Consider the following 23,005-nt stretch of genomic DNA (forward strand, 5'->3'; position numbering starts at 1 on the left):
AAAAACTCTTAGCCATGAACATCTTCGCATATTTATTTTCCTGTGTAAAATTATATTTTAAATGTGAATTATATTTTAAATGTCATTTCCTTGTTTCCACATTTCTTCGTTTCCATTTCCGTGCAACATAGACTAACATCATAGAGAACTCAAAAGATAGAATTTCAAGCAGGCTCACTTAACCGGAGGATCTAATAGTATTTTTGTGTTAATGGGAAGGCAAAGTGTATATTTTCTGCAACTAAAAAACAAACAAATCTTTGATCAGAGACTGTAGAAATTGCAGCTTAACAACTGAGTAATTGCGTGACATCAAACACTACTACTAAATATAGCATTCATACTTACAGAAATATGATCTCCACTTCCACCAAAACCATGCAAAGCCATCATTCTGGTTTATGATGCCTTTGACTGTGCAAATATTTGTAGCAAATACAGCAACTCAGTAATATATGTACATATATATAGACAGATTTTTTTTTTTTTTTTTTTTTGAAGTAAAATATAGACAGGAAATTCTAGAACCTAGTTTTGCTAAAATGTAAGTTACAAACTCTAGCTAATATTACAACCCTCTTCAGAAGGGTCACTGTCAGCTGAAAATCCTAAAACATATGCCTCTTCCCCTTCTTCTTCATCACTCTCAACATCAGTGTAACTGTATCTCCTTTCTCTATATTCCAACGTTTGTCTCCTCTGCATTCGCAGAACATTCATTATAAGATTCGGGGATAGAGTTATCCGTGAAGGGTTCTCTCTACCCTTCCTATTTGACTCCATGATCTGTTAATAAACAACAAATACAAGGGAACACACAAGAAAACTCAATTTCAAGGTTGATCACAATAAACAAAAAATGACAAATCAAGATGCAATTTTTTTTTCCCTAAATGTAGTTCAAGATTAGTACCTTTTCTAAATTGTCAGGAAATGGAGGATCTTCTCTAGCAATGGGAACCCAAAGCTTCACATTCTTTTCCATTCCACAAGTAGCGAAAATAGGCAAATATGGATGAGGTTCAAGTTGATTCACTACATGTCGATCACCACGCATTAAACGCACTACCTTACCACTTTGCTTCTCCCAAATAAATATGTGGCCACAATCAGAACCACTCAATACATATTCATCATTAGGGCCAAAGAAACTCACTCCTTTAACAGTCCTTGCATTTCTATGGCCCAAGTAAACTTGTGGCTCTTCAAGTTTTTGTAAGTCTTCAGAAGGTAAGGATAATGGGTTGGACCCAATCCCCGTGTTCTTCTGAAATAGATAAATAAGTTCATCATTATAAGAGACAAGCAATTCACTAGTATTAGAGTAAGCTAATCCTGTGATATGCAAATTTTTAGTCCCAATCAGGTGACGAGGGCAAAAGGTGTCCACAGGTGTATCTGAATTAATCGATGCATCCAATCTGCATTTCCTTATGTCATAGACAAGTGCATACTCATTGGAACCTCCTACTGCGAAGTAATTAGGATTTCTTGGGTCAATTACAATGGCATTCAATCTTATGCTATCATGAGGTCGTCTGCTATTTTCTGCAAATGAAGAACAATAGAAAAGCTTTGTAGCTGACCGACTACGCAGATCAAACTGCAAAATGAAACAAAAAATCAAACTGCCAAGCCAAAACAAGAAAGGATTTCCAAAGAACAAAATATCATAAATTTAACCAACATGTTGCACTAAACCATCTTCACCGCAGCTATAAAGCACATGGGGACTTCCTGGCTCCACAGCAAGCTTGTATACACGCCCTCGGTGCTTCCCCAACTCTTTTGTATCAACTTGACCATTTTCCAAGAGCTGGCCAAGCCTGACCTGCAGGGACAAAAAAATGGATAAAATGCCAAAAAAGAGGCAGTTTATGGACAAACATCCCAAAGAAGGCCTGAGAGCAATCCCATATCAACAAGAGAGAAAGCAAGGACAACAAGATGACTAAGAACTCCAGCTCTCTCAAATTTATGGCTTGTTTGGTATAAATGAGTTCCCCATGGAATTTCATATTTCGTTGTTGGTGCAAATGGTAACATTTATTTCTTTAATTAGTTCAACAACCCATACTTCAAATTCAGTATAGTAAACAAGGGTCTAAAGACCTCCTCTCTGAACAACTTCTAAGAACCAGCTTCGTTGCAACTGTAACATTGTTCCTTTTGTGAACAGAAGGTCATACGTACTTCCTAAACATCATAAAGCGGTGAACCTCGTGCAATATTGCCACACACACACACACACACACACACATATATATATATATAAAACAACTCATGCTAATAACGAAAGGATGACATTACTTGGTTAATTAAGGTTCTAACTTGGATTCAAGCTTACAACACTGAGGCCTATGGTTCAGCAGTTGTGCTTAGCTATTGGTGGCTAGCAGTCTATGCTTAAATATTAGTAGCTAGCATCTAGAGTTGAAAGGTCTAAAATTTTAATACATCGTAATTTAACTGTTGAAACCTGCTACTCCATAAGCTAAGCTGGATTTCACTGCTAATTCAAACTGAGTCCAAGCAAAATAATGGGGAAAAAAAACAGACGATTGGGAGTATGCTGATTCCAATAAGATAAGAAAATTCACCTGACCATCAGCAGAAGAAGTAACTACTCGACGATCATCACTAAATGGCATGATTCGGGTCTGAAATATATTATCAGAGTGACCGGAAGGATATGAAATCTTTCTTCTTTTAGTCTCCCAATCCCAAAACATAACCTGTGTGTCATCAGAACCTGACACAAGAAGGTCACCAGTAGAGTTAAATTCTACTGCGTTTACACAACCCTCATGACCAATTAGCATCCCATAAAGATTTATTTGCTCCAAAAGTACCTGTAAGCAAGAGAAATGAAGATATTCAGCTCTGATACGAAATTAAGTGAGAAAAATCACAAAATTTGCATTGATGAAGTATTAAATTAGAACTTAAAAACATGCGTTTAATATTCCAATTCAAAACACTAAAAAGAGTGAAACATCAGATTAGTAACAATAAAAGAACTGATGATCGCACAAGTGAATTTATGGATGATTATCATATTTAAATACAGAGGAAATTGGATTGAGTCGAGAAATTATAAACCTCAGAAGCAGATAATCGATTGGTGAAGTGTTTTGGCTGAAGCAATCCCAATTCTCTCTTGCAAATATCTGAAAGGCCATTTCTAATTCGCTTGTAAGGAACTTCCATCTAGCACAACTGCAGTTACTAGTTTAGCTTCTTTTCTCGTTTGCTCAATTTATCTGCAAATGCGTACAAGTGTTACAATAATTTTTTCTACCCTCCCTTTATATATATATATATATATATATATATATATATATATATATATATATATATATATATATATATAATGATTAAAAATTCTTGGATACTAGTGTCATTGAATTTAATCATTTATAATAATTAATAATTTTGTAACATCTAAAACAATTTGTTATGGTTATTTAAAAAATATAATAAAATAAATTTCAGGGCCAATCCTCAATACAGAATGTGGGAGCAGCTTTAATAATTTAGTTGATTTGAAAGATTTATATAAATTAACTATATTATGATGATTTAGTTTGATTTGCTTTGATTTGTTTATTAATACTCATACTTTATTTACTAAATGTGTTCAGAAAAATGTAAAACGATGGGCTATTTACCATCAATGATCAAACCAACCTCTCCACTTGATATCCAAGTGGCTTTGGCTCTTGATTTTGGAACCAAAGTCAGCGACTGGAAGATCAAACACATGAAAGCAGGGTCCAAAGGAAACTTGAGTTTTATTTCTTGTTTTGATTATTTTATCACATGTAATTTTCATTTGCAACGACTTTTATTAGTACTACATTTTTGCTAATGGAAGAAGACGAAATAATCAAATATCGTAAAACACCTAACGGCAAAAATAGCACTTTTTGAATGGAAAAATTAAATAGTTCAGTAAAACCAAATTGACTTCACAGTGATTTGTCTATAGAGAACTTTAAATACTTCATAATAATTTTCTCTTAGTACAAGTCAATTCTCTTTGAAATTTCATAAAATAATGGTTTACAAAAATGGACAAAATGGTATATGATATAATTGTGATTGAATACATCATGGATGAAATAAAATTTATCAGAGGGCCTCATTCCCTGCAAAATCCACACCAACTCGTGTATGTATGGATGTATACAGTTCTATAAATCTACCTCTCTCATAACTATTATTCAGGACAAAATTACAGTTTTGTGTTTTTAGTCCTCCAGCTCCCTCTTTACAAATATGATTCCCACCAGCCCTCTCACCTGGTAGAAGAATCAGAAACACAAACCTTGTATATACCACCAAACCTGAAGAATAAGTCAGCATTTCAAATTTCTAAGTTAAACCCGTGTAGCTTGACGTAAGAGCAAAAGCACCTTAATTCTCTGCTGGCCGGGAAAATGAGGTTTTAGCAGTTCTTTTTTCTAAATGGTTTCTATGGTTCAAAAATAATCCCCACCTCTCTTCATACTACCTTCTAGTTCAAAAGAGAAACCCATGTAAGTTGACTAATCATCTTCTTCGGTTATCAAGGCAAATGAGAAAGGTCGGAACTTGCAGCCATCACCATTGTAGAACTTATTTTGGAATTCTACCCAATGAAGACGCAAGGCATGTAGGAATGCACTAAGCGACTCCATCATGAGTAGTATGAAGGCGGTGGCAAAGGCAAAAACTGAAAGCCCTACTAATCGTATTATGATATTGTCATACCTGTATTGCAAACAACCCTTAGTTATCATCACAAATGAAAATGCAAATCCATATAGAAGGATTTTGAAGCTTTACACACTGAATAAATACATAACGAAACTTGAACTCCTTGTGGACTGAATAGATGGCTCAATATATTTATATTAAATTATCTAAATAGATCATGATTCGCTTCTGTCAATCCAGTATCCAGAGGCATATTGCTAAACTCATTCTCCATTATCTAGAGGATAGCATATGGACTAATTTGAAGAGTTTTCCTCAATTAATATGAAGAAGAACAAATAGAAAGAAAGAAAGAAAAATAGTATGAAGAGGTAGAGAATATCAGGTAACACATTTTGCAGATAATTTTTACTTACCCCCAAGCAAGGAGAAGAACTTTCTCATAGAAAACTGTTGACAACTCTGAGTGCGCCAAGCTGTAACATCAGTAACAAGTTTAAACTAAAGATTTATGAAATACAATTTAAAACAAACAAGTAGAGAGGGATAAAAAATGGCTGCACCTCAAAGCCCAAAGCCGAAGGTACGATGCCGTGTTTGATACTGCACCTAGAACAAACTCTATGGAGTGTATCATTTGGTGCACAAACACCTCACTAAAATTAAAATCATCATGATGTGGTCGTGCAGAACCAGGTTCCATATCAAGATCAATCTCAGAGGTGCCAAGAATGCCGTAGGTGCGACCTTGAAATCTCTACATAGTATCACCAAGCGGAAAAAGAAATTATAAGTTCCTAAACCCTGTCACATAAACTCAATTATCTTCATGGTAATGCAAATAACTACAATGCCAGAGAAAAATAGATTTGTGATCCACACAAACAGGCAGTCACTTGAAGATCAGTAGATCACCAAGTTCAGTCACATGGAGGTTTCATGAACAAACAAAAAAAAAATTTCCCAGTCTAAAAGTTTTTGTTTAATAGCAACATTCCTTATGAGATATGTTTACTGCTAATAACTTCTAGGGACCACTCTTGACCAAATCTTTTCTGTACATTTTTCATCTCTCCAGAGTAAAATTTCACATGTATCCAAATAAATAAATATAACACCAGCCTAAGTCAATCAAAAACAAGCATTCCTTGAAGATGTCAACTTCATTTATAATTTCTATAGTAAAATCTGTGAAAATCCCGCATCCCAAAGAAATAGGAAAAAAAAAGAAAAAGCGCCAAAAACTGTCTCTGTACCTCTGTGTGAAGCTTCTTCAAAATAAACGGTTTAGGGAATAGCATCCACGGAACTGCAATTACAGCCAAAAGCAACAACAGGATCTGAAAGAATCGAGCATCAGCTAACCTTAATAAAGATTTAGCAAATACAAGAACAGTTTGGGTGGTTGGCAAAATAGATAGGATGGTCTAGCTCAAACCTGTAATGGTCTCTGGCCCCAAAACAACTGATTGTCACCAAGAGCCTCAGTGGGGCTCAAAAACATATAAATCATCACATGATAAAGATCAGCCTGAGAACCAGAGCACCACTTGATGATAATGAGGAGCGAAAGGTAGCCAAAAAGGCAGTTCAAGAAGATCATCTGCGGCACAAACTGATACCTGAAAACAAGATGCATAATCAGTTCCATTGTCTACTTTGCTTCAGATGTATCATAGCTGATAGAGCAAGGCAAGAGCCCTGGTGTGTGTGTGTGGCTGGGGGAGGGGGGGGGGAATTGGGACAAAATTACAAACCTTATATCTAATGAACTGCCAAAAAAGCGTGCATTGAAATAACTCAATATGATTCCTAGGTTCATCTGAGCCACACCGAACAATATAGACATCTTCATCTTGAGAGAATTTAAAAAGGGCAGTTCTGAACGACTTCCACGCCAACTGGGATCCACACCAAATGGATATGGATCTCTGAATTTGATTAAGCCAGCTGTTTGTGCATCACTGATAAAAGATACAAGATAAATAACCCATCTAAGTAATTGAAATAATTTAACTTAAATAAAATCCAATATGATCTGATCAAGCTTCAAGAAGACTGATTTCAGCTACAATTATAATCAAATCAAATATGGTATAATGCTGAAAGCAGCTTCTTTATCCATGTTCATATTTAACTAATCAAGCTCTAGGAAGAACCTTAATGACTTTGAGGCTACTATGTTGTTTCACATCTATATCTTTTTTGTTCTTCCTTTTCTGAAAATATTGAAAGTGCACCTCAAACATAATTATCATAATCCATTGGTAGTTGACATATAAATTAATGTTAATACCAACATGTTGTATAAACTATAATCTTGTTCCAGAAGTAGGATGGGAGGCACCTGAGAAAAGTAGGCAACAATTCTGAAACAAAATAAAGAAATTGACATCCACAGTCCAAAAACCATAAGCCATAAAACAAGATATCAGCAAATAAAGTCATCATATTAACATAAAACTCATGAATGTTCTACCAATAACACTTGGAGATCTAATAAGAAGCAAAGAGCATGTACCTGCAGGTAGTGTCTCGACATTTGTAAGCAGATCCCCCAAATATGTGAAAAGGAACAGAAAAGAACTCATTGTAAATCAGCCCACAGTAAATTGAAAAAAGTGCCATTAAAAGGAGTACATAGCGCCCACCAAAAAGCATCTCCATGAAGCTTCCAAGTTTCTGACAGGAATCATATATGCAATTTAAGTTCTTAAGGGTGATGTGAAACATAATTATAGATAACAAATACAAATATTACGAGCATTACAGAAATCATTTCTAGGAACATAGAAAACGGAAAATAGTAATCATCTGAATAGCAGTCGGCACTGATCTTTGTGATTTTATCATTCATCATATTACATTCTTCTTTTTGCACCAATGCAGTTAAAAAAACAACTTCATCTGTCAACTATTCTAACTAAGATTTCTTGGAAAATTAACATTTGCCCCAAAAATAACTTACCTTTCTTACAGAATGAAATTTCAGAACATAAATTTGGAGAGGTTAAATGACATACCATGATCAAAGCATTTTTTAAAAATAGGCCACCAGCCAAGTAAAATCATTTTTATTACCAGGAACTATTTCTTCAAACAGGGAACTATCTTTGAACAGCCAATACAAGGATTTGAAAGCAAGCATACCTGAGAACTGAGCTTACTTTCCCGAACTATAAGTACCAGCGCCCCCACCAGCAAGCATATTCCATGGCCCCAATCCCCAAACATCACCGCAAAAAGGAATGGAAAGGTAATAACTGTGTAAACTGCAGGATTCGCTTCTTCATATCTAGCAACACTGTGGAATAATTGTTGCATTAGTTCTTTGAGCAGCTCAATGGACAACAGATACAAAATAAAATAGAATGACACATCTACTAAATGGCTACTCTGCAATTTGTTCAATTAATCTACATGCAGCATCGACTACAAGATAACACATGAATTACACGTTAACCACTGTAAAACTCGGATCAATGAGCAGGAAAAATCATGTACATAACTCCCACTGTTTGGTTCATGCTCTGCTACGGAGCTATATTAGATAGAGCCAGGAACATAATGAGCTGCCCTCCATTGATATCTATTTTCTACAATACAAGCTCACATACTTGTGAAATATTCAGTAACAAATATATGCAACAGATTGAGATTCTGGATGCCCCACCCTCCTTAAGCCTTTCATTACCCAAATCACCATTGCTTTTATTTTATAATATAAAGTGCAATGAGCTCCATTTTACAGGAACTTTTTCCAAAAAACATAACAAACAAGAAAAGTTGATTGAAAGCTAACCCATATGCATCAACAATTTCCTGAAATGCATTTGTGAAGCGATTTGTTCTGAAATATGTAGGAGGTGATTCAGTAGCATCCATCACGTGAAATATTATACCCACTTGTGAATTGCTATCAAATGTTGCACGTTGCAGTGCCTCCTGAATCTGTTCATAAAACATGTATCTGCTTTTACAATGATCTAAGCTTTGCAAAGGTCCCAAAGAAGAAAAGGTGAAATATTGAAAAGTGACCAAACATCCATCACAAATCTGCATAAAAGCAATATGACCATAAAACATATAATGTACCTGAGCTTTTGCAAACATAGGGCACCAGCCCTCTCCAACAAGGCATTTTTTTGTAACATCAAAATTCAGCATATTCAATGTATCATATACAGCTTTCTCCCTCCTTACCTGCAAGTTAGTGTCAGTGTATCCTATGCAATCATAAATTACAAATAATTCAATACCCATTGATCCAGCAAACACAACAACAAAAGAAACAAATAATACAGGAAGTCCTACCATGTTCATCCATTTGGTTAGCTGGTACCCAATAGAAGCAAGAGCTTTATTTCGGTGGCGAATTCCAGCATCCAAAGTGGCTTCCAATTCAGAAAGACGTGACAAAACCTAACATCAAGAACCAGAAGTTTCAGCCAGCATCTCTCTCTGGATTACAGTCATTGACCAAGTGTGTAAGATAACTTTAGCAGATAACAGCAATTGGAGCATGCCTAGACTGACTGAGTACAAGTTCTCGAAAAAAGATAGAATAAAGCACCGTAAAATTTTTCATTCCAAGGGAATACTTACTTCTCTAGTTATTTGCCTCTGTTTAGTAACATCTTCAGGGACTGGATAGCAATTTGCTCCAAATGCGTCACAAATTTTTAAAATTTTTGTTCTTGTCTGCTCCCCTGAGAAAAAAACTACAAATACTGTTTTTTCAACCTGCAAAGGTAAAACTCAGTGGAATTAATAAAGCTGCACGGGAGTCAATAACTTATTCCTAAAAGGCAACAAACAGCACATGGCAGGGTGAAGATGCAAAATGTGAAGTCATATGGCTTCCACAGCTTCCAGATAATAAATTTATGGAAATGTAACATATAAAGCAAATAAGTAGAATCAAAAGAAAGATGACCATTTCAGCTGACACAGGATCCATAATCTCTTCACCAGCTGAAGCCTGATTGCAAAGCATATTGCCCCTTGTAGCACGAAATAACATCCTCTCAAATCTCAGACTTTTGGATCTAGGTATAATACCACTGATAAATCGCAAGCCAGACTGATTTGATGGTGCAGACGTCAATTCCTGTATAATGCTTAATATCATGAATGTTACAACGGTAATAGGTTTTGCTCGAAAAATTCAAATGCCGAAAGCATATGACGATAACCTGTTCAAGTAGTGATGCTGATTCACCATAATTATTGTTGGAGTACACGTTTTCATTTAATTCTCTTTCCTCAGAGACTGCATGACTGTTACTTGATACAAGAAAACCAACTGCCTGGAATTGCCCCACGAGATGGATACAAGATGTAAAAGGAAAAACTTTGGATTACAAATTCCATAAAAGTTTAATAATTCAACTCTGATTCCCAAATAAAAAAAGACAACTACAACAACAATAATAAGAGCCAGCAAAATTCAGTTTCTAAAGTAATATCTAGGAGTAAGCATATATAACAGTATGAGTAAAATAATTAAATGAAAAAAAAATTGAAAAAAATAAAAAGCAAAGACAGCAAGTTCCAAGCTGTTACAGTTTTATTACAGGATAAGTAGGGCCAAGAAATTACCTTTTGCAACACAATTTTGAACTCTAAGAGCTCATTAAATGATTGTTGAAGTTTCTCACTGTTAGAATTCATCTCAATTAGCTCATGTTCATGTTCAGCAAGTTGTATCTGACATTGGGTCAAGTACAAAACATAATAAATGTTATTGGAATCAGGTAGGCTAGAGCCTCTATTCTTACTATTTTCAGTTATTGCTGGCACCATAAGTATGGGAATAAAAAAAATGTGGAAAAGAAATTCACTTGTCATAGAATAAAAGCAATGAGATGTGAATGCACCTCTAGTTCCTCCAGCTCAACATCTGGTTCCATGACAGGATGTGCAGATGATAATAGACCAGCTTTATTGATTTGATCTTTGAAAAAACGCAGCTTTCTTGACATCTCCCCACATCGCTTTACCTAAGAAAATTGCCCCAATATTAAAACAGTCAAAACGAATAGTAATCAGCAATCTCAGGTAAACTCATTGCCAACTAGGAAAACATTCACAACCAAAATGAATAGTAATCAACTATTGCAGTTTCTAGCATGCAACACAAAAATTCAGATAATCGGTGAATTGTTTAAAAGCAAGTCAGCCTAATTTTCTCTTTCTGATCCTTAATCGGTGAACTGTTTAAAAGCAACTTAGCCTAATTTTCTCTTTCTGATCCTTCAAGTATTTTGACTTCCATTTTGGTATCATTCAGCCAATGAAAGAGCCAGACTACCAGATAACAATTCAGTAGCATGATCCTGCCCCTTTTCTAGTGAAAATGTTTTAGTTAATTCACTGAATAAAAATGAATATTCATAAAAGTCAATGCTCTAGGCTTCTAGTTCATTTAGTGCTCACATCTATAGCTAATGCCTCTATCCACTCAGAAGGAAATTGTGATTCTAGGGTGCCCCAACAGTTGGTTAACTTTACTTCAAGTAGTAATAATATTTGGGGAAAAGGGATAAGAAGGTTTAATTCGTTCAAATTCTAGAGAAAAATGTTATATGTTTTATAAGTTCCTGAAAAATTGCACAAAAACTCGTGGAGTTTATTACCCTACTAGCCATTTATCTGCACATGCAAAAGATAATAATTTGAAAAAATGAGTTGCCATAATGAAAACTAAATGGTTAAAATATTATACTGAGATTCCGACACTAAATTCTGTTGTTGTTGTTTTTTTTCTTTGTCCAAGGTTTAGAGTAGTCACAATAACTGAATTTTTTGAAATATATTACTCAACTTTTCATATTAATTGATAAAAATTTGTTTGAGTGTCTAGTTTCAGTGGTTGCAGTAGAACAAGCATTTACTGCAAGTGGACAATTTTTAATCTTGCCCAATCAAGATTGCCACCAAACAATTTAGAAATGCTAGCATGTATGGATGATTGGATTATGGTAGTGTTGACTACCCAAGACCAAAATTCAAGTAACAGTGGTGACAACTCCACAATGGGAACGAGTGGCACAGATAAACAAATATTAATTGTAATAATGTGAGGGTATTATTGTAATAGAACTGCATAAAATTTGATTTCCTGTAAATCCCAAGAGCAAACTTAGGCAATTAAATTAAAAGTAAATTAATTTTTAATTTCAAGAACAAATTTTTTTTTAAAAAAATTATTTTCGAAGTTTCATATTTTGTAAATAAAATTTGCAAAGTTTACGATTACAAATTTTTAATCATTTCTAATTATTTGTAGTTTGTAAAGTTAATGAAATTTCTTCCAAATTTTCTAACAATTTATTTAGTTAACAATTACAATTTATTTGTAATTGATTATTTGCAATTCGTAAAGTTAATCTAATTTTTTTTCCTTTTGAACAATTTTTATAATATTTTCCATATTGTAAAATAAATTGAATATAATTATAAAATTAAAATTGTTAAAATTTTCTCAAATTTCCATTATTTTTGTCCCAAAAAAAACACAAAACACTGGAACCATACCAGAACTATTTTTTGCTAGAACCAGAACCGAAACTGCTCATGTCCAAGATGGTCCCAATTCCTTGGTTCCAAGGACCAGAAGTTCCAGTCCTTGGAACCGGCCAAGCCTATAAGCTAAGATGGATGTACAGATGTACAAGAATAGACCAATAAGGAATGAATAAATTTGTAGAAGGTGAATATGGCAATCACTGAGGAAAAGGTCAAAGAAGAGAATGGAGATTAAAATGCCTTGGGCACATATGTAAATTGCACCAATAGAAGGTTGAGTATATTAAAGTTGTAGAAGAAAAGAAAGTGAGGGGTAGACCTAGTGTGATATGGGAGGAAATAATAAGAGGATTTAGTAGCCTAATAATATCTTTCAAAAAAATATAACCTTAAGTCAAGTAGAATAAAGGGAAAGAATCTATATTTTTTATCTTAACTAGTTAAGTTTGGAACAAGTGCAAAAATTCTCTGTTAAGTTTTCTTGTTTATTATTTTAACATCAATAGAAGTGTAGGTTTTATCTATAATGGCACAAGCATATGAGAATGAAAGTTATAAACAGAAAATGGGAAAGGGGTAATTTAACCCCTTATAGGATCTACTGGTGTAGCTAAATTCATATTTGCCATTTAGATTGCCAAATATGTATAGATAGCTGCAAAGGATATCATAACCTAAAAGATTCCAATTGAAACATAAATTGTCCAAAGTGCCAAGAGGATACCTGATTAACAAATGTCCTTTGGAATGGGCTTTTATCTGCATTTAACTGCCAAAGGAGATAAAAGAAAAAAAAAATGTTAGTGAATCTGATTAATAGTAGAAGACAAAATACATATATGCAATATGTTTTGAAATCTATATTTTGTAGGAATAAATATTATTGACAATAATTTACACATAAAGTAGAGATAATAGTAAGTCAGCACTTTCACATGGAACTCAAATCAGTATATCTGTCTCTCATGTGCCAGTCTAACATGCATCTGAAGCTCAAGAAGCTTAAAAATAATAAAATTCTATATATATTAGAGAGAGATCAAATAAGAAAAGCAGTCAACAGTTGAAGTTCTAAAAAATTTCATCTGAAAATGAAATAATTTAGAAGAATGCACCTTAGTTAGCACCCAATCAGCAACTGCATTAGGAGATGAGAACATTTAAGATAAAACTATTACATGACATACAAATATATCATACAAAGCTAAGCTCAGCCAGGTTAAAATCTAAAAGACTCCCTAGACATCTTAAAACTGTAAATCTGTAATACATACGAATAGTGCCCATGCAAATGAGCAAACTTTTCAGCCATGCCTAGGGGATCATAGGTTACATATTTAACAAGGCAAAATGCAACCACGCAATGCCAATTCAATTTAGACGGACCCATGATGCATCATGTGCTACATCCGCCAACTCAAGATGATAAACAGTGAGTCATCCTACTGCTTCCAACAATCTCAAAGCATTAAATCTGGCTATCTTATAGAAAAGGGATATAGTGAGTGTATTGTGTGTGAAGCTAAGTAAGACAAGTTATTAGCTTACTAAAGTTGCACATTTAGCCTAAGGTAACCTGCAACCCAACTAAAAATAACATGTCTTGTGCTATTATATACACTACACATTACAAAACGGCTTCTACCATACTTATATCTAGAAATGAAATTTTCTCACAAATGAAAATTCATTTCTCCAGAATTGTCATTTCCTCGGAAAAATACAAACAATTTGCTCTGAATCAGCATCAAAATGGAAAAGCCAAAGAACACACAATCCAAATCCACTCATCGTGGACAAGTACACTGCCAAAATGCATAACGCCGCCTACAATAACATCTAACATTCAAAAACTTGCTATCGAAATTAAAAATAAATAGAAGTCCTCAATTCAATCAAAGCAAAATGAAATATACAGAGAGAGTGAGAGCAAACTTCAAATCGTGACTATTTTTTGAAGAACTGCAGAAAAGGAATTCAAATCCTATACTAGATGAATTGAAATGACACCGAGTCGGATCTGAGTTCAGACAAACTTACATCACGGAATTGGAGAAGACCGAGTTCGCCGAGATAGGAGATGGCACGGTGAGCGGACTCGACAGGAATAATGAGTTGAACAAAGGTCATCTTCTCAGAACGCATCAGATCCATAGGCGGTAGATTATCTAAGAACTGCTCCATTTTATCGAGAGCCATTGGGAAACCGAAAATTTTTGTCTCAACTTTTTCCCTCGCTGAAAAGAAAGGGAAGAAGAGAGTGGATCTTTTATGTATAAAAAATAATATTGACTAATGACTCAGATCTGAAACTAAACGAGAATTCTCATTTCTTTCTTTTGTATTTCTTCTTTGCGTTCTGTTTCGGTTCTTCTCGTTGCCAACTGCCAACAGAATCGGGGAACTCGCTTCACATTTTTATTTTTTGGGAAGAATTTTTTCTTTTATAGTTTTGAGTTTCAAACCAAAAAAAAAAAAAAAGTTTAGTGCGGCTTTTTTCTTAAAAAATTGGTGGAGGTTAAGGTAACTAAAAAAAATTTAAGAGTCCACTTGCCGCAGTGGGTGGGCCGGCAATTACGTGTATAAAGTGTAAGGAGATTAGTTAACTAAACGGGATTTACAGCCACTGGCTATGGATCAAATTAACGATAATAAGAATTTTTTAAAAAATATTTTAATTTTATTATTTATTTTCTTAATGCATAGTATATAAGTGGATTATAGATTCGATATAAGTAAAATTTTTTCAGAGTGTAAAGTTAATAGTATTTATTTATTTATAAAAAATTAATTATTTAATCTCTGAAATAGGACAATATAATTTAAGTAGTTCATTTTTTTTTTTGATAAATATTCAAAGCGTCGCTAACCTTTGCAGCTTTAATTCCTCCATCCAATTTCCTTCGTCTTTTCCGTTAAGTCGTAAGGAAACGACAAAGATACTTTGTACAATATAAAAGCCATAGATCTTATTTCCCTCTCCACCACCTTCGCCTGTATCGCCTCCACCATCAACTTCCTCAACACCGTCATCGTCTCCACATCCGCCTTCACCATCACCGCCTTCAAATCGCATCCAAACTCGCGACTATTCATTGGGCTACACACCGGCCATAGCCGACATTACGACTCCTCCATCCAGGTGTGGACCTAAAGGTCATTTTGGACGGTGCGACTAACGACTAATTTGTAGGGGTCATCAGAGAGATTCAGCACGAGCTCGTCCGATGCCTTTTTTCGTACTTTTGTTCTCTATCATCTCATACAAGTTTTCCTTCTCCAATATCATGCAGACCATTTTTTGATATTTTCTTTCCTAATTCTCTGGACAGTTCTAGTTCCATTTTCTGCTCTTCAAAATTTGGCTCCATTTTATTATCAGCTTAAGCTTTGATTTGTCGAGACCATAACCTATCTTATCTCTCTTATTATCTAATATTTCTTCTGTGCTTCAAATCCAGGACAAAGGGGAAGCGATTTCATAGCACATGAAATTAGAGAGAAAAGTAGAGAGGAGGAGAGAGCGGCGACTTATGGTGGTGGTCATGGAAAGGAGTGGAGGAGGGCCTCGATTTGGACTAAAGAGACGCGGACAGTGAATTGTCTTTTGTAGGTAAGCGCAATTTTTTTCATTTTGGAAAACTTCTCTCAGCTCTCTTTCTCTTTTTTTTTTTTATTTTTTTAACCAAAAATACCCTATAAATTAGAAGAAGTGACTACTTAGATTAATGGATGCAAATATCAGAAACACGCGGAATATTTGTGCGAAACAACAAAGAATTACTTAGGTAAGGACTAAATAATTAATTTCCCTTTGTATTTATTAAGAGATTAGCCCTTAATTTTTTTAAGGAAAAAAATAATAAATTAAACCAAATGAAGAATGTCAGCTATAGGTGGTACTCCTCCAACCAAAACCTATTAATAATATGAGCTGCTGTATTAAACTTTCTACTAACGTAAGAGCAAATAAAATTCCTACCTTTATCACAAACTGAATCAAGGATCAAGAGGCGACTTCAGAACTCGTTATCAGGGAAGTTTTTATGTTTGAGATGCTGAATAAGGACTTGCGAATCTGACTAAGGACAAGAGGCTGCAACCCCATCTCCATCGCCACTTGGTAGAACACTGCTGCCTCCATTTCTGCTTCAGTAGGACTCATCTGTTGTCGCAACACTCTCATAACTTCTCCTCTGTCGTTGCGGACCACAAACCCCAGACCCCACTACATATCCTCTCCCACAGCCGCGCCAGTGTCGATCTTAAACCATCCGACTAATGGAGGATGCCATTTTTAAGGACCAAGTACAGCAGCAGCTGAAGTCTGTCGATCCACCACAGTCAAGTCTTGAAATTCAAACCGCAAACTTGTACCCTGGTGCACTATATTCATCTCATAAAGGAATTTTTGCTTGAAAATATGTCTAGTTGGGCGTTTGCAAAGCTTGCACAAACCCACTTAAACCAATCTAAAAAATTGTCAGTCACGAAACACTTCTGTTCAAGTCCTTTATGAGTTTGTTTAAGATGGATCAATTAGTTTTATATGAAAGAAGCTATGATTTGGTTTTGGAATAACCTAATCCAAACGAAATTCCAATCTAAATATTAATTTGAAATGGAAATTTAGAACATAAAATTAAAACGAGATTATTTTTTAAAATATTGATACACACAGGGGCGAAGCCACGCAATTGCCTCCCTCTCTCAAAAAAAAATTCAAAAAATAGCTGCAAACCTTGGCCTTTCAACAAATTGAAATACACCTTTTACGTGTTTTAGTATTTACCCCCTTAAATTTAAACCATAGTTTCGCTCTTGAATACACAAAATATAGATGAATAGGTAGTAGAAAATTATGTATTCTAGTCTAGATACCCAAACTTCATTTTGTTACTTTTTATTTATAATGCATATTTTAATAATAAAATTTTAAACTAAATATTTCAATAAAATATTAAATTAAATATTTGAAAAAAATATTTGTAAAATTTAATATTTGAAAATACTCCTATTTAATTCTAAAACATCATAGTTTAATGAAATATTTAACTGTAATTAATAATTAATGTTGGCTTGAAAAGTTCTAGAGAAAAATTATAAAAACAAAGTTATATCAGTTAATAAAAATGAAAGTACCATTTTTTCATCAATTAGGTTTTGAAGTCCGACATTATCTAATCATCCAATGGTGTGTGTATAATAACGTTTGAGTTCCTCGTCCAATTTCCCTTTTTTTTAGATATTTATTTAAAATACTAAAGGTTTTTATGGACCGAAATAACATCACGGATAATCCTCCCCTTGGCTCACTAAACTAGTAACATTAATTGTAGTCGAAATAATTCAAACTCGATACTTCCTGTTAGCTGCCTTTGTTGAAAACAAAATATATATATATAAAAAAAATTGGTTGTGCTCAATCCCACATCGAGGAGATTGAGTTTTGAGGGTGTTTGAATTGGCTATAAAAGGAAGCCGATGTTTAGGTTTCTAAACACACCAAAAACACTTGAATGTGTTTTATATTAGGGATTTAGAGCAAGTCTCTTGGAGTCCCTTGGAGTATAAAATATTTGGAGTGTTTTGAGGGTGTCGGGTAGAAAAATATTTTGTAATTGTGGTTGTAACAATTTGCCGCATAGTGAATATTTTTCTTGGTTGTCGTTTGGCAACGGCCGTGGTTTTTCTCCACTTGGGGAGTTTTCCACGTTAAATTATCGTGTTATTTATTCTCTTTAATTTCTCAGTCATTATTTTATTTTCTCATTTGTTCCTGCTTGAAGCCGGTCCGAAGGGCGGAAAAATAGCGATTTTCCCAACAAGTGGTATCAAAGACTAGTTATTAGGCGGAGCTTTTAGTGTTAAAATAATTTCTTGTAATTTAAATTATAAGTATGCATTGTGGTTGCGGCTTAGTTTGATCTTCCACATCAGAAATACTGTTGTTAGAAATTATTTTATTTTAAAAGCGGGTGGAGTTTTGGAAGTCTTGAAGCGGGTGGAGCTTTGCTTTGGTGTGCTTGAGTACCGGTGGTGAAGGTCATGACGATAATTATTGAAGTTATTCTAGTACGAAAGTTCTGATAATATACCGTGCATGTAATTTTGTCTAGAAGGCCGGATTTTAAGTGGGACCACTTGTGACCCCTCCGTCCAACTGAGATTTTACGTGGAATGGTAATATTGTCTAGGAGATCATTGTGATCTTTCCTGAGTATTACCGAATCGGTTTACTTCATTAATTATTGGGTTCACTGTTATAAGCACAAGTAAACATGTCGGCTATGAGATGTGAGATTGAGAAATTTGACGGGAGAATGAATTTTGCACTGTGGCATGTGCAAAAAGACGTGTTGATTCAGTCTAGACTGCATAAGGTTTTGAAGGGTAAACCAGTCAGCGAAAAGAATTCAGGAAAAGACAATAGCAATGGAGACTCAGAAAAATCCAAGATTAGCGATGAAGAATGGGAGGAGCTGGATATCAAAGTGGCAAGTCAAATTCGCATGTGTCTAGCAAAAAATGTTCTTGCTAATGTGCTTGGATTGTCCACGACAAAAGAGTTGTGGAAGAAATTGGAAGAATTGTACCAGGGAAAAAAATATATCCAACAGGTTATATTTGAAGGAGTAATTTCATACGTTGAAAATGGCGGAAGGTACAAAGCTGTCAAATCACCTGAGTGTTCTTAATGGCATCGTCTCTGAGATAGAAACTCTTGGAGTGCAAACCGAAGATGAAGATAAAGCTCTTCGACTCATCCTGTCACTTCCTTCGACATATGAGCACAGAAAACTTGTTCTGAAATATGGTAGTAAGGAAGTGGTGTATGCGGATGTGGTTAGTAAGCTCCTTACAGAGGAGAGAAGACTGAATGAAATGAAAAACAAATCATATGAGGATTCAGCTTTATTTGTCGGTACCAAGAAAAATAATAAAAGCTCCGGAAAGAGGAAGGTTATCTGCTGGGTTTGTGGTCAAACTGGACACGTGAGGAAGGATTGCCCGAACGGTGGAGCTGATTCGGCTAGAAGCTCTAACGTTGTTGCTGCCAATGTGATCTCATGTGGCGAAGGAGATGATGTGATCTCTCTGTAATTGAGAGATGTGTGTCCTCATGGCATGATTGCTACCCGTTGAGATGCCATGGAAGAGGACGGATTATTGGTAGCTGGTCCACGGAAATGCGCACGGCATTGGTTGACAGTTGATGCAAAGTGTGTGGTGGAAAAAAAATATGTCGATGGCTAATGAACTCTCGGAAAAATCAACAGGAGGGTTGCACCATAAACTATTAGCGGGATCCGACATGGCTGATGGAAAATTCTTGGAGTTGGTAAAGTGGTTCCAAGTGGCGATACTCTTTTATGGTGGAGTATAATAATTCTTGACGATAAGAATTATGATTGTCAGTAGCAGACAATGTTGTGTTTTTTTTTTTAATTTTATTTTCAAGGTGGAGATTGTTAGCCGCCTTTGTTGAAAACAAAAAAATATATATATAAAAAATTGGTTGTGCTCAATCCCACATCGGGGAGATTGAGTTTTGAGGGTGTTTGAATTGGTTATAAAAGGAAGCCAATGTTTAGGTTTCAAAACACACCAAAAACACTTGAATGTGTTTTATATTAGGGATTTAGAGCAAGTTTCTTGGAGTCCCTTGGAGTATAAAATATTTGGGGTGTTTTGAGGGTATCGGGTAGAAAAATATTTTGTAATTGTGGTTGTAACAATTTGCCGCATAGTGAATATTTTTCTTGGTTGTCGTTTAGCAACGGCCGTGATTTTTCTCCACTTGGAGAGTTTTCCACGTTAAATTATCGTGTTATTTATTCTCTTTAATTTCTCAGTCATTATTTTATTTTCTCATTTGTTCTTGCTTGAAGCCGGTCCGAAGGGCGGGAAAATAGCGATTTTCCCAACACTTGCCACTATTCGCATAAACAAGAAGACTAACCAAAGCATCACCTAATTAATCCCTTCTTTTTTAACATTTAATTTTTAGATCAGAAATCAATTTCATGTGCATGGCTTGATTATAGAAAATTAAATAATAAATTTTTTTTTAATAAGATCCAAGGGTTTAATGTGTATATATATATATATATATATATATATATATATATATATATATATATCAAATTTACAATTCCATTCAATTCTCAACAAGATTTAATTCTCGATTTGATAGTTATGGACCAAATAAAAAAAATTCAAATCAAATTGATTTGATTCTATCATACAAGGTAGTAATTAATTTGATTTGATTTTAGTAGAAAATTTCGATCAATTTGGGTTTAATAAGTTCGGTTGGGTCAATTTTTGCTTGCACGCCTGCCCGTGGCGACTACCGGGTACCGACTTAATTGAGACGAGGCCAACTCATAGATCCGTCCTCTAAGAGGACAAAAGCCCATCGCTTTATGCGTCGATGCCCATGCAATCATCATCCACCGACCAGCAATTCGCCATATCCTCACCGTGCTCATAGCGAGAAGCAGCAAAGCGTAGAGCAGCTTAGTAAATCGCCTTAGCGCAGTAAGTGGCATTATTTCGATCTCAAAGTTCTCGTTTTCCCTTATTTTTCTTTTAAAATCAGTAGCAGAATATGTGCTGTAGGGTATTATTATTATTTGAATCGGTTTGAACGGAATTGCCGATTTTACTGTAGGGTATGATAATTTTCATTTAACTATTCATGTTTCTTGCGGATGTGAATGTGGAAAAAAGTGGGATTCTCCTTCTGTTTGTTTGCCGAGAAAGTTAAGCAGAAAAGTACATTGGTATTGCAATTGCAAAATCTTTAAAAGCCTACTCCATTAATTTGAATAGTTAATGGCAATCAAAAGCGTTTAAAGAGCCTAGGAGAATGTATTTTACTTGAATTAAGTACCTTTGTCTAGAAGTGGCAAAACTTGAACAACTTGGCAATGGAGAATCTTGCCACAAAATCTCTATAATATTTTTACAAAAGAAGAAACATGGGGGAAAGCAAAAAGATCATTTGGACTTGGTGGACCTATGCATGATAATTTCCATATAAAAAATTTTCCTTCCAGAAATTGCTTTCTCAATAGTTAATTTTGCAATTCTAATCTGGCTAGCCATTGGTTACTGCATCAGTGATCTTGATGATCTTGAATTTCTTTTTCTTGTTAATATTCTATTATTTCCTCAGATGTATAACTGAATATGTTGTTGCTCAGACAAGTTCAAATAATAACAAAACCCAGGCAGTTGTTCTTATTTTAAATAGTTTCAAAGAATGGATATTGTGAATCTAACTTGGTTGAGGTGTATTTGATCAGGAAAACATTTAAGTGTTTGCAGCATGGGAAAATCCATAGCTGATGGAAAGATTCTCAGCTACAATGACGTTGTTCTCAGGCAATCAGACCTGGACATCCTCAGTGGCCCGTACTTTCTGAATGATCGAATCATTGAATTCTACTTCAGTTACCTGTCTTCAACCCACCCTTCAGAAGACATCCTGCTGGTACCACCTTCAATTGCCTTTTGGATATCAAACTGCCCAGATACTGAGAATCTTATAGGTTTTGTAGAACCCCTTAAGTTGCCAGAAAAGAAATTGGTGATATTTCCTGTTAATAACAATGATGATGTGAACCTTGCTGAAGGTGGAAGTCACTGGAGCTTACTTGCGTATGAGAGAAATGCTAATGTCTTTGTTCATCATGATAGCTATTCAGGGATGAATAAAAGACATGCTTTGCAGCTTTATAAAGCTGTAGTGAGCTTTTTAGACACTTCTGATACAACTGCTCATGCTGAGTATATTGAACTTACTTATTCTCCTCAGCAAGTGAATGGTTCTGATTGTGGCTTATACGTTACAGCTATTTCAAGAGCCATATGCTACTGGAATGAAAGCTGTGACCAAAAGGACAGAGATGGTTTGTGGTTTTCCATTGTCAAGGAACAGGTTACTCCGGCTGCTGTTGCTGGGATGCGGAATGAAATCCTACTTCTGATTAGACGTCTTATGGCCAGCAAATAATGAGGCTTGTTCTTCGCTGATGGATTAGCAATGGAACTTGCGTAAATTTTTACTGACATTAGTTCGGGACAGAGAAGTGAAACTCTTTTTATAACTCTTGATGGTTTAGACGGCATTCTCTATAACTCTGGAAATGATACAGGGGTAACATTGGTGCCTAAATTACCCCTCTAGAAAACTTTGAACCTGCAGGTATGGATCTTTTCTTCTCAGCCAATGGCATTTGCTGCCTACTGATATGGCAATGCAATGAATATGAAAAATAGCTGTGAAACTGTTGCAGAATCCTACCTGCAGATCATTTTTTCTTCAAAAACTTGTTTTTTTGATGTTTTGCTTAATGGCCGTCAGAATCCTACCTGCAATTTTACACCTCTTTGTAATCTAGAGCTCTTTATAGTAGAAGGCCGGAAGCAGCAATCTGCCTTGACTTGTTTATTTTAAATTTGAAAGCCCAGACACTAGTTTTTATGGCCACAATTATAATTTGAATACCAAACACCTAAAAATTGTCTCTTAAGTGTCTATCTAATTAGACATGAATGTGTGATGCATGCTATTCTTGCTGGTGCAACTGCTAATATGACTGGATGAGATCTAAAACCCAGTGATGTGCTATAAAACAATCAAATCCATGCTAGATTTTTTAGTTTCGGATGCCATTCAAAAGCCTGTAATTTGGGATGGGTTAACCGCAATTTCTCCCCACAATTATGGCGAAATTTTCATAGTCAAGGGACGAAGGAATGA

General features: G+C 35.0%; 3 protein-coding genes across 4 annotated transcripts; 1 reads left to right on the forward strand and 2 right to left on the reverse strand.

Annotated features, from left to right (window-relative positions):
• Nucleotides 1–302: 302 nt before the first annotated feature.
• LOC105628157 (Transducin/WD40 repeat-like superfamily protein) lies at nucleotides 303–3,297 on the reverse strand. The gene is made up of 5 exons (XM_089718494.1): nucleotides 3,103–3,297; nucleotides 2,601–2,852; nucleotides 1,688–1,831; nucleotides 914–1,603; nucleotides 303–786 (listed from the first exon to the last, which is right to left on the reverse strand). The coding sequence occupies exons 1-5, from the start codon at nucleotides 3,208–3,210 to the stop codon at nucleotides 559–561; spliced, it is 1,422 nt and encodes a 473-aa protein (XP_089574620.1). The 5' UTR covers nucleotides 3,211–3,297; the 3' UTR covers nucleotides 303–558.
• Nucleotides 3,298–4,026: 729 nt separating this feature from the next.
• On the reverse strand, nucleotides 4,027–14,684 carry VHA-A1 (vacuolar proton ATPase A1). The gene is made up of 18 exons (XM_089726162.1): nucleotides 14,272–14,684; nucleotides 12,956–13,000; nucleotides 10,581–10,703; nucleotides 10,303–10,410; nucleotides 9,897–10,010; nucleotides 9,638–9,811; nucleotides 9,307–9,444; nucleotides 9,016–9,123; nucleotides 8,797–8,904; nucleotides 8,504–8,652; nucleotides 7,852–8,005; nucleotides 7,223–7,383; nucleotides 6,459–6,665; nucleotides 6,140–6,323; nucleotides 5,958–6,041; nucleotides 5,265–5,458; nucleotides 5,118–5,177; nucleotides 4,027–4,755 (listed from the first exon to the last, which is right to left on the reverse strand). The coding sequence occupies exons 1-18, from the start codon at nucleotides 14,428–14,430 to the stop codon at nucleotides 4,551–4,553; spliced, it is 2,475 nt and encodes an 824-aa protein (XP_089582288.1). The 5' UTR covers nucleotides 14,431–14,684; the 3' UTR covers nucleotides 4,027–4,550.
• Nucleotides 14,685–15,100: 416 nt separating this feature from the next.
• On the forward strand, nucleotides 15,101–22,775 carry LOC105628154 (Cysteine proteinases superfamily protein). Of its 2 annotated transcripts, none has more exons than XM_089726174.1 (2): nucleotides 15,101–15,844; nucleotides 21,546–22,775. In XM_089726174.1, exon 2 carries the CDS (start codon nucleotides 21,569–21,571, stop codon nucleotides 22,253–22,255), a length of 687 nt encoding a protein of 228 aa, XP_089582300.1. In that variant the 5' UTR covers nucleotides 15,101–15,844; nucleotides 21,546–21,568; the 3' UTR covers nucleotides 22,256–22,775. The 2 variants fall into 2 exon arrangements, with proteins under 2 accessions (XP_089582300.1, XP_012064898.1); XM_012209508.4 differs by lacking the exon at nucleotides 15,101–15,844 and adding an exon at nucleotides 20,514–20,775.
• Nucleotides 22,776–23,005: the final 230 nt, after the last annotated feature.

Source organism: Jatropha curcas, chromosome 1 (assembly GCF_041381405.1).
Source record: "Jatropha curcas cultivar XTBG-Jc1 chromosome 1, XTBG_Jcur_1.0, whole genome shotgun sequence".
NCBI classification, from domain to species: domain Eukaryota; kingdom Viridiplantae; phylum Streptophyta; class Magnoliopsida; order Malpighiales; family Euphorbiaceae; genus Jatropha; species Jatropha curcas.